The sequence below is a fragment of the Schistocerca nitens genome, chromosome 10 (genome assembly GCF_023898315.1).
Source record: "Schistocerca nitens isolate TAMUIC-IGC-003100 chromosome 10, iqSchNite1.1, whole genome shotgun sequence".
Lineage (NCBI taxonomy): Eukaryota > Metazoa > Arthropoda > Insecta > Orthoptera > Acrididae > Schistocerca > Schistocerca nitens.
Genome location: NC_064623.1, coordinates 210506484 through 210518990, shown reverse-complemented (window position 1 = coordinate 210518990; position 12507 = coordinate 210506484). Strand labels below are relative to the sequence as shown.

The 12507-nt window shown below is 41.2% G+C and overlaps 1 protein-coding gene across 1 annotated transcript in view; it reads right to left on the bottom strand.

Annotated features, from left to right (window-relative positions):
- The window catches only part of LOC126210661 (putative ATP-dependent RNA helicase DHX57), a 238405-nt gene that overhangs the window by 42036 nt on the left and 183862 nt on the right, over positions 1-12507 (bottom strand). Inside the window, exons 18-19 of the mRNA XM_049939992.1 lie at positions 7439-7574; positions 4729-4915 (exon numbers count right to left, since the gene is read on the bottom strand). Coding sequence (XP_049795949.1) covers positions 4729-4915; positions 7439-7574 — 323 coding nt within the window. The remainder of the gene's footprint in view (positions 1-4728; positions 4916-7438; positions 7575-12507) is intronic.

Sequence of the window (12507 nt, the reverse complement as noted above, 5' to 3'; positions counted from 1 at the left end):
GGAATTAAACACTTCCGTTTAGAATATATTGTCTGCCTCAGCGGAAAAGATTAATAAAATTAAATTTCTTTAGCAAACCGACAAGAATAACTTCATTGTTCTGCATGGCAATTAATGTTTGACTGTCAGAAAGGTGGAAATAAAATCAAATCTGAAACTAATAACACATTTTAGCCTTCTGTAATTATGTGAATGTATTTTAATTCACTTGGCAGCTCCTGGCCACAGAAATCTGTTTTGTTTTCATTTGACGTGAGAGAAGTGAACAAAGGGGAAACAGCAAAATCACTAAATGTAAACACGGGTCACGTGGAGACTACCCACATACCCACTATAACTCAGGCTGCTCTGCGCATCCGCCCCGGATCTACGATATTTCCGAAACGGGGCAATACTCTGCCACTCCCTCGAGCGTTTGGGATAGGATGTCAAAAATTAAAAAAATAATCAAATTTTCAAAAATATGTTCATTTTGTAGTGCACATCTTTCTGAAGAGTCTGATGCATAAAACATGTGTTTGAGGAAATGTAAGACATGTTATTTGGTCGTAAGTGTGCCAAAGTGCAGTGCCACATCTCTCCACACAGCATTCTCCTATCGCATGTCACTATATTTCAGTCTGTGGAATCAAAACGTGTATATTTTGTAATGGATACCATCAAACCATACTCAGAACAGTGAAAATTAAAATGTCCTTTAAAAAGAACCCTCTCTTCAGAAAATTTGAACTCTGAATTCCCTATCAGCTAACAGCTTGCTGCTTTGTGTGACATAAAATTAAATATACGATACATAATCCCAGTAAAGACATGAGACAAGCAAGACAATACACATTTCTTCAATCCTTAGCACCTAGAATTTTTCTCTCTCTAATCTTGCTGTTGACAGATGTGAAAATTACCGAACTATCAGTTTAATAAGTCACAGCTGCAAAATACTAACGCGAATTCTTTACAGACAAATGGAAAAATTGGTAGAAGACGACCTCGGGGAGGACCAGTTTGGATTCTGTAGAAATGTTGGAACACGTGAGGCAATACTGACCCTACGACTTATCTTGGAAGCTAGATTAAGAAAAGGCAAATCTACGTTTCTAGCATTTGTAGACTTAGAGAAAGCTTTTGACAATGTTGACTGGAATACTCTCTTTCAGATTCTGAAGGTGGCAGGGGTAAATTACAGAGAGCGAAAGGCTATTTACAATTTGTACAGAACCCAGATGGCAGTTATAAGAGTCGAGCGGCATGAAAGGGAAGCAGTGGTTGGGAAGCGAGTGAGACAGGGTTGTAGCCTATCCCCAATGTTATTCAATCTGTATATTGAGCAAGAAGTGAAGGAAACAAATGAAAAATTTGGAGTAGGTATTAAAATCCACGGAGAAGAAATAAAAACTTTGAGGTTCGCCGATGACATTGTAATTCTGTCAGAGACAGCAAAGGACTTGGAAGAGCAGTTGAACGGAATGGACAGTGTCTTGAAAGGAGGGTATAAGATGAACATCAACAAAAGCAAAACGAGGATAATACAATGTAGTCGAATTAAGTCGGGTGATGCTGAGGGAATTAGATTAGGAAATGAGACAATTAAAGTAGTAAAGGAGTTTTGCTACTTGGGGAGCAAAATAACTGATGATGGTCAAAGTAGAGAGGATATAAAATGTAGACTGGCAATGGCAAGGAAAGCGTTTCTGAAGAATCGAGTATAGATTTAAGTGTCAGGAAGTCGTTTCTCAAAGTATTTGTATGGAGCGTAGCCATGAATGGAAGTGAAATATGTACGATAAATAGTTTAGACAAGAAGAGAATAGAAGCTTTCAAAATGTGGTGCTACAGAAGAATGCTGAAGATTAGATGGGTAGATCACATAACTAATGAGGAGGTATTGAATAGAATTGGGAAGAAGAGGAGTTTGTGGCACAACTTGACTAGAAGAAGGGATCGGTTGGTAGGACATATTCTGAGGCATCAAGGGATCACCAATTTAGTACTGGAGGGCAGCGTGGAGGGTAAAAATCGTAGAGGGAGACCAAGAGATGAATACACTAAGCAGGTTCAGATGGATGTAGGCTGCAGAAGGTACTGGGAGATGAGGAAGCTTGCACAGGATAGAGTAGCATGCAGAGCTGCATCAAACCAGTCTCAGGACTGAAGACCACAACAACAACAACAATCTTGCTACAGTTTTACATGGCGTGCTTTCCTTCCTGCAAACGAATCTATTACCTCAAAGTTCATCAAACGTTTTGCTACATGAAAAATCGAAATGTCGTTGTCTAATACCAAAAAAGCTGTTAATACAAATAGGACCCAAGACTGGTGCGGTTTCCCGATCTGATTACATCTATTTTGTCACTGTCTGCTAGATAAAACAAAATAGGGCTTTCTAATACTGCAACAATTGTGACACACACCAAATAAATGAGACTGTTTTGGCACAAATGGTCTTTTTTGTAACAACAGAATATAATTCACAAAGTACCAATATCAAATGCCTATTAGGCCCACTACAAGCAAAAAGCTCCACATTAGGAAATAGTTTCACACTTTATTCATACGCTCCAGTTTCTCAAGCACGAGATCTAAAAGTAGTAGTACAAAATTTTAATACAAACTTGGAATCGTCATATTGTTCCATAATTTGTGTGATGTCCCCGTTTCTTCACCTTCCTCATTCTAACAAACAGTTTTGTTATCAGTAATTCTATAACTATTCCTGCCAACGTCAAAGCTTATTCGCAGGTTGACTTCATTAACTCTGCCAGAATCACCAGTTTACTTTTCCCACGATTATTCTCTGGTTAGGCATTGTTACTTGTTTGTACAACGCATTTTCCACGCTTCTTCCAGATCAGAACTTAAAACGTCTGCTAGCCGGGGACTGTAAAACTGTCGCTTACTAGTATAGCGATCTGGCCAAAAATTTTCTGTCAAAATTCATTTTCTTGGATACACAGAGAAGGTAATACATAATCTTTTTTACCTGTTATTCGTTTATTTCCACTCCTGTAGTCTGAATCTATGGATTTCGAAGTAATTATAACAACGCTCATCATTCACAAACTCTATCAACCACACAATCGGACAGCGGTTGGTATTAATCTGTTCAGCCTTATTCCGCTCAGCTCGTATAGCCAATTGTAGGGAAGTTTGTTTCTACATGCTATGAGGATTTCCCTGACAGAGACATCATGTACACTATGCACGCATTCACAAATCAATTTACGATTCATTCAGAAATCAACTTAGAATGTGTTCAAAAATGAAATGTTCAAAAACTGACAGGAATGCGTTTCAAAGTCATATGAATAATCGATAGACTAATGTGGGCTGGATACTAGTCGCTTTGTGAAACAAGGTTTATTCCCTCAATAGTATGAATTTGCCCCTCCCTCCCTGCTGCGCATGCATGAATCTGGCAGGTTGGGCGCTCCAGTAAAATTTTTCCCGGTAGCATCGATCTGCTTGCTGCGACTGCTTACACAACCAACAGCCACATTTCTGTATCTAGAAGTGGGAGAAGGTACTACTCAACTGCACAAGTGCATGATCCCGCTTGTAACTGCTAAAATGAATCTAATGTAAACAGTTGTGACGTCACTCTCATCAGAGGCAATTTGTTGTTACGAAGCATTTCATAGTCTTCCTAAAGCCTTTGACACATTTTGCTGTTGGCAGACACTTGTATGAGCACTGTGTTTTGTTGTTGTATTTGGTGCAGTTCCCTTGCAATTTAACTTTTATTTTAATTTTTTCTCTCGTTCATGTTTTATTGTTGCAGTATTATTCTGCAGTAGCGGAATACATTAATATCCTTTGTTAGAGTATCGGTTCTTACCAGTCAAAATTACAAAAATGTAACTGAAAACAAAAACAATAAAAAATTCCCCGGTTGTTCCCAGTTTTCTCCGGGATGAAAAAATTCCTGGGTTTTTCCTGGATCTCCCAGTTGTCCCGGGTTGTATACACCCAGATAGCGCATGCATGCTGCACAAGATTTTGAATGTCCTCATACCCTCTCACACTACCCACTTGTCACTCTTTAACCATTTGAAGCTCATTTATTTTTCTTGCTAAAATTGTCCTGCAAAACTGACATTTGTCCCCCCCCCCCCCCCCTCTACATTTTGTGACACTTGATAGTGTAAAACTAAAAATTACATCGTTTTGTTTCTCTAGCCTTCATACTATGAGACAACTGTGCTTGTAAAAGTTAAGTTTAGATTGAATTGTAAACATAATTAATTTTTTTATAATGTTACATGAATCTTTTCTTTTAGCACCCTCACAGGAAGTTTAAATGACTAATGAGAATGAAATAAAATATTTCAAAATCTGACTGACTAAGCCGATGGTGTAAGAAGGCTAGAGAACATTCAAAATTTCACATGGCGTGTATATAATGTAGATTAGGTGACTTCTATAGATCTATATGAGCTTGTTTCCCAGCCTGATACATGACTAGTTCCCTATATGAACTTGTTCATCTCAACTTCCCCCTACACCACTGTGGTACATTGTAAACTGTTATCGTTTGCACCCTGTATAGTTCTTTTCAGTGGAAACAAAAACAGTCATACTGAGCTTTCATATTTAAAAAAGTAAGTAAATAAGGCATTCCTGAGCATTGGCCTGTTTTCTTTTTTTTATAGGTCTGGCTGGAATTTGACAGAAATGAAAACAAGAAAAAACTGAATATTACAAATGCTCAACAGTTTCTTTGGCACTCACCTTGTATGCCCTAAGAGCAGTGAGCTGGTCACTATAAGCAGTAGCAAACTCCCGCTTCTTTGCATCAGCTGCTTCTTTCAGTGCAAATGGAGCCACAAAGGGAGATTTGTGACTGAGACACGCTGCCATTGTTAGCGCTGAATCTAGGCAGCAAAATATGGCTCCATACAACATAAGTTTTCCTATCCTGTGAATAGACATATTTCAATGCAAAGTTGATTCTATTTTGCTCAAAATAGTGAACATATAATTTAATTAGTGTTTCATAAACATGCACAGGGTGAGCCAGTTTTATTAGGGTTACTTTTATTTTTAATTTTTGGTGATAATCAGTCCTAAGGTAAATGTAAACACAGCCAACTCAACACATATTATGTTCTGATCTATAACGAATTTATTGCAACTCTCACTTTAGTGGCAGCAACAGCTACTGAATACAAAAATAGCATTCTGCAACAACAAATTAGTCTTCACAAGCAAGCAATAGTAACTTCTGACTGAAATTAATATATTGTTGACGCCGTACGGCACAGGCGCGCATCCAACGGTCTGCGGGCTGGATTTGGCTCACGATTGGTTTCAATTCGATCTACAAAAGAAAGACATGGGGCAGAGTCATGTTATTTACAAGCTAAGCTGCAACCACTGTCCTGCATTCTACGTGTGGATGGCAACCAACACGCTGTCTCTTCGCTCGAATGGCCACTAACAAACTGAGGCCAAGAAACAGCAGGACTACTCAACCGCTGAGCATGCTGCCCAACATGATGTCATTCATTTCAATAACAGTTTCACAGCCTGTGCCATCTGGACCTTTCTCACCAACACCAGCTTTTCTGAACTGAGCAGGTGGAAACTCTCTCATCAATACATCTATGTAAACCTCCTGGCCTCAACCTTCATAAATTATTGTCCTTTACCCCCATATCCCCTTCCCTGTTCCCATTCTAGCATTACACAGCCCTCTATTCCACCAACGCACTCTCAGCCCAACTGCACCTAGCTGCCCTACCCTGTCCCTACCTCGTCCCTGTACGCTCCCACAAGCAGCACCGACCATCCTCCACCCCCATCCCGCTGTCCCTCCCCCTCCCTTCCCCAGCCTCTTTCTTACCCTGACCACCCTAGTTGCTTCTTCCATCATGAGCACTGCTTGCAGTCTGAGTTCAGCAGCCAGAGACTCTGTGTGTGTGTGTGTGTGTGTGTGTGTGTGTGTGTGGGCCCGCATGAGCAAGCGTGTGCATGTTGTCTAATTCTGACAAAGGCTTGTTTGGCCGAAAGCTTTGGCTAACAGTCTTTTTGTTGCAGTATCTAAGCTGTATGGTGAGTGGCAACTACCCTTTTCATAATATTGGCATGAACTATTTGTTGACTTGGCAAATCAGAAGACAAGCTACACTACAGGGTTTGTAGAAAAAGTAATGAGTCTTATTTTTTTTTCTAAAACATCTTTATGTCACAGTGCCCTAGCTTGTGGCTGGTACGGTGGAGGGGGAAGTCACTTTCAAAACACACATGGTCTCATCAGTTGTCTATGAGCTTCTGTGGTGTTTGCATTGTCACTTTACTGTACTGCTGTCTATACAGTCAGACAAAGCTTAAAAATGCAACTTTCCATTGAAAAGTGTTACACCATCAAATTCTGTGTGGGACTCAGATAACTGGCTACGGAGATGTTGGTCACAATTCAGAAAGTGTTCAAACGTCGATCAAGAGATGCTGTTTTTAGATGGCATAAGTTCTTCAGAGATGGTTGAGAGGATGTGGAACACAAACCGAGCACAGGACACCCACGGAATATAGTGAGGCCAGGGCCTGCTGCATACTGGAAGCTGCATCACGACAATGCAGCAGGCCGTACCTGCTCCACAGCCTACCACTATCTGGTCCAGAACAGCATTACAACACTTCCCCTGTCTACCTATAGCCCCAAAGCTGCCCGTGGACTTTTTTCCTGTTCCCTGTGTGAAGACAGCGCTCAGACGGCAACACCACGAGAGCACTGCAGAGGTCAAAGCGGCTTTGACTCACTGCTCGGTGGATATTCCTGAAAAGGATTTTGGGGGCAACTTACAAGTGTTAACTCTAGAGGAACCTATTTTGAATAATTTTAACTGTTTGTAGTATTATCTTCAGTAACCTTTCCCCATTTTTGGACTCATTACTTTTCATACAACCCCTGTTTACTACTTCTGAGAGACAGGAAGTACTTGGTACTAAACTGTCACCCCATAAATGTTGATTGGCACAAGCACAGTAAATGCAGTACACGTTTATGATGAACTTGGGAAATAAAAGCACACGCTCAACTGACAAAAAACCATTTTGAACAGTTGTGTGTCAATATCGATTATCTTGATATTCCTGGACAAGTAAGTAAGAAACCCTGGAACTGTCTGGGAAGTCATGGGAAGCCAGGAAAGAATGAGATGCTATAAGTGGTATGAAGTGATTAACTATATATCAGGAGGAAATATGCCTTGTGGAAAAACTCAACACTAAGTGAAAAGAGTATTCAGTGGAAGATATAGAACACACAGCTTTTAACACACACACATTTAAATGGCTCTAAGCAGTATTGCTACATTTACTGTGACTAATTGGGCTGTAGGCATATGCAGTGTAGGCTCGCACACACGTGCTGCAGCGGCTAATCGTTTTTTGCTTTACTGATGTCTCCATTACCAACTTATACAGTATGCGCATTTACCTCACGTCGACTGGAAGTGCAGCGAGATGCTTCCCCAGAGGTGTGAGCTCGTTCTCTTCATCCAGCGCCCCTATATCGCGCAGCCTCTTTAATGCCGAATCTATACTCTCGACTGGAGGAGGTTCCAACGTACGTTCTGCAAATATAATTCCACATTAGTTCGAAGTGGCAGTAACACAATTTAATCTAAATGCCAACAGGAATACTTGCATATAAAAAAATTAACTGCACAGTGTAGCCCACAAAATAAAAAGTGAAAGAGTAAGGAGATCATAATAATGAATCAGAACTTTCCCTTCTGCTTCCTTCCTTAACAAGCTGAGTTAGATATAAAAAAAGTAGTAGAACCAACATACATCTGATGACAATTTATTTACTCATACATTCTACAAGCAACTAATGGTTCCAAAAGACGATATGCGTAAATCCTGGATGGAATATAAATAAAGAAAGGGGTAAAGATAATCATTCACCACAAAGTTGAGCCACTGAACAGTAAACAGGCATGCAAAGAAAACTGAAATTGTTGATGAGTTTCCAGACAATCACCTCCTTTGTGGCTCTTTAAAACACATAAAGTGATATAGAACAAGAATTTTAAAAGCTACAGAGAACAACAAAAATTCCCACATGCAGCAATCATGCTGGAGGTAGCCACAATCAAGCAACAAACACTACAACAATTCACTGTACTTCATCACCTTTCCTTATGGAAACCCAACACCAATTACTCTGACAGAGTTTTGTTATGAAATGACTCCTAACATTTATTTTCATCAATAACAGGTCAACTACCACTCGCATTTTTCAGACTTTCGCAGTACACTCAATGCATTTTTCAGGCTTTCGCATTACACTCAATTTCCCAGAGAATTCCCGATTTTCAGTGCTGAAGCTCAGATAAGGTGAGAAGTCGTATCTTGTATAGTATGTGAGAAACTAAGGAGCTGTGAGATGTAGGGAGGGATGGAGGGAAAGTTGGTCGAGGGCTGGAAGGGGGAGGCAGCAATCTAATGTGACACCGGTGAGTTCAGCCCGGTATAGACCGCATAATTTTTGCCATCTGTATCCTTCCCCCAAAAATCCTCTCTCTCTCTCTCTCTCTCTCTCTCTCTCTCTCTCTCAATTACTTGGATAGGGACTGTCCTTACAACACATCCATCAAGTATCATGGCTCATATCTCCCTAGCCCCCATTTCATAGCCTCGATGCTTGTCTGTTCACCTCATCGATCCACATTCACCATCTCTTTCCTCTATGTAGTCTCCCAGGCCATTCTTCAACTTAATCATGTACCACATATTTCACCAGTGCCACATACCATTTTCTTGCTGCTTGTTCCTCACTGCCATCAGCTAAGACTGTCTCCACCCTCCTCCTCCTGTCTTCTCCCACTGACAAAATCCTTAGTCCCACATTATTTCCACATATGCTGAGGTGCCATCAAATCAAAAGACTTGCTTTAGGCTGCTGAGCCACATGCAAGAGCCCGTTTTTTTTTTTTTTTTTCAACTGGTAAACAAACGATGTTAGCCTAAACACATTATCACCCCCAGTAAAAAAAAAAATCTGAACATGCTCTGAAGAGCTACCAATCCATAAAAGGAGAATTTTCTCGAGAAAACTGTAAAATTACAAGGAGGTTTAATGGCAGAATAACATTTAGTTTCAGGAGTTGGAATTCCAGTACTGCCAAATACACACATTTAAAAGTGAAAAAACTATTCCCAGCTTTCAGAACTCTCAGTTCCTTCCTTTGGGATGAAAGATTTGGAAAGGACCAATGTTGAGAGACACCCATCTGCCTGTTGTGTGATCAAGAAGAGACAAAGAGAGAGTAGGAGGGAAACAGTTGGTCAGTCAGTTGGCCAGATGGTCGGTATCTCTCAACACCTCCCATCTTTATCTCTGTCTCCTCTTGCCCTCACAAGATACAAACCTCACTCAAGTTGGCTTATGAGTGATTTAATTTTCTTTCCTAAACCTATCCCTCTATCTTCCATGCTCCAAAAACAAACTAGGAATATTTTTTTTCATTTTTAACAACAATATTAATTTGATAGATTGCAATTCACCACATAGAAGCGATGCTGAACAGCCGGCAGGCACATTTAAAAGTAGATTCAGCTGTTTGATACTTCAGATTCTCTCTCTCTCTCTCTCTCTCTCTCTCTCTCTCTCACACACACACACACACACACACACACACATACACATTGGTCTGGCTGAGCGCACAATGCTGGGATTTCAGTTTAGCAGGTGAACTGTGGTGCTGATAGTGTTTGGTCAGGTGAGCAGAGAGAGAATATGGTATGTAGCAAGAGGAGGGCTTGGGGATAGGTAGCTAGCAGCTTGGAGGGAGGTACCAGGTGAGTGAATTAAGAATGTGGGTGGTAGGGGTGGTAAGTGCACAGGCAAGACATGCAACACTGGGGTACCAGTGCCAGTGCATTGTGGTGCATGATGAAGATGATATGAATTGGGAGGGCATGAGAGGATGAAATGTAGTCCTGTAATCCCCATGTACGTAGTTCAGAAACGCTGGTGCTGGAGGGAAGGATACAAATGGCACATGTTGTGACATAGCCACTAAACTCTAGCACACAATCCATCAGGTGGTGAACTCTGTTCTCAGTCTCAGTTTGGCGGTGGCCATTCATTCTGATGGACAGCTGGTTGGTGCCCACATAAAATAGTGCGAAGTGATTGCAGCGCAGCCAGTATATGATGTGGCCGCTTTCACAGGTGTCCCTTCCTCTGATGTGGAAGAATAAGTTTGTGGCAGGGCTGGAGTAGGACATGCTGGGTGAATGAATCAGGCAGGTCTTGCACCTGGGTCCTCCACAGGGATATGGCACCCATGGCAAGGGATTCAGAGTTAGAGAGGCATAGGGATGGATCAACACGTCTTGTAGATTGGGTGAGTGACAGAATAACTCTTTAGAAGATTGGGAAGGATCTTGGGTATGATGTTCCTCATTTCCAGGCTTGATGTTGCATAAAATTTCAGCGAAGGATACGGATCTTTTGCTCAGTCCTTTCACAGGCTTATCCTGTCCTATCAGGCATCTTCCACGCACTTAAGTGTGAACTGCAAGATAGTGATGTAGAGGTAGATCACAGGCAGGGCCAACTGTGAAAACTGATATGCCATATACCAACACTGCTGCAATCACCATACAGCTTTTTGTCAATTATGACAACCAACCAATTATCCACCAGAATAAATGACAGCGCCCAGCTGAGGCTGAGAACAAAGTTGACCAACTGGTGACACAACATGTTCTTTGCTCCCATAATCCTCTTCACCTCCAGCTCTGCTAACTCACTGCCTCCACATCCTGAAACCGATAGTTTCCACCTTCGTGAATCCCGTCACTCCCTCCCAGTCCAAGCCTCCGTGTCATCTTTGTTGTGGGCCACATCTCTCCAGCTCTGTTGCCTGTATGTCAAATGCCTTGTCCACGCATCTACCAACTCTCCCTCCCACATCTCTATCCTGCACATCTGCTGCCTCCCTTCGAGCAGCTAGCTACCAGTCCTCTTGCTTCCCACTTCTTTCTCCCAAGAATCTGTGTGTAAAAATTAAGGTGCACAGGTGTGTGTGTGTGTGTGTGTGTGTAAGTACGTGCATGCACACACACTGGCTTGTTGAAAGATTTTTTCTGAAAAACGGAAAAATTTTCATTGTTTTTGTGTGTCTGTCAGCAACTTGACACTTCTGCTATTCAGTGAGTGGTCTCCTTTACTTCTAAATCATTTACGAAACACATTCAAAGGTAGACCCAGCTATTGGATACGGCCCTTCAAACATGGAAAAACCCTGAATGGAATAACAACAATATGAAAATGTAAATTGCTACTAACCATATAGAGGAGGCGACGAGTGACAGACAGGTATACTGAAAAAAAGACTGCTAAATATTATTGCCTACCAGACTAAGACTTTCATCAAATACAGGCACAAAAAATGCATGGCCTCTGTATCCAGAAAAAACAGTGGCCAAGTGTGTGTGTGTGTGTGTGTTTTGTTTTGTCTATATCTGATGAAAGAATTAGTTCAATAGGTAATAATGTGTATCAGTCTTTTTTTTTACTGTGTCTGTCTGGCACAACACTTGCCCTATGTGGTGAGTACCTGTCTATCCTTTTCATACTGATGCTTCAGATTTAGAAACACTCACACGCACACTCTCTCTCTCTCTCTCTCTCTCTCTCTCTCTCTCTCTCTCTCTCTCTCTCTGTGCTGAGGCTTGACTGAAGTGTGTAGTGAACTTGGCTGGGATGGGTATTGCGTGTACCGTATTTACTCGAATCTAAGCCGCACCTTTTTATATTTATAGAAGACGAGCTTTTTTCTCTGCCCCGAGTTACGACCACTGCATTTTCATACATTATGCAACGAAGTAAATAGAAATTCTGTATTGTTCATCTTCGAATGTAGCAGCCTTTCAAACATTCGTAGCAACAAAAATAAATTTCTTTACACAAAAATACCAACAAAGCACAAGGCCTTATGATTGTTGCACGAGTAGATACACTGAGGCTCATTAATATTTCACGTAGTGGCACCTACTGATTCGTGGAATTTTGTGAAGTGCTTGTTGGTGTTAGTGAATCATAATGAAGTGCTTTCATTATAGTGCCAAACTCAAGAGGTGATTTTTTTCTTTTTCGGAACAAAGTTCTAATCGTGCTGCAGGTCTGCGATACGGGATTGATGAGAGCAACATCAGGCGATGGCGACTGCAGAGAAACAAATTATTTGAATGTTCAAGTAGCAGGAAAGCATTTAGTGGGCCATAGTGTGGACATGCCGTCAAATTATATGGTTGACGCCAGAGGAAAGAAATACGTAAGTGTTCTTACATCAAGGGGGTGAAAAACAGCGGATCTCCGTCATGATAGCTTGCACAGCAGATTGACATAAATTAGCCCCATACATAGTTTTCAGGAGAAAGTCTTTACCGAAAATGGAAGTATTTCCAAAAACTGTAATTGTACGAGAAAACGAAACTGGGTGGTTTTCGGAGGAATGGTGTTGGAATGGATTAGACGTGTGCGGAATT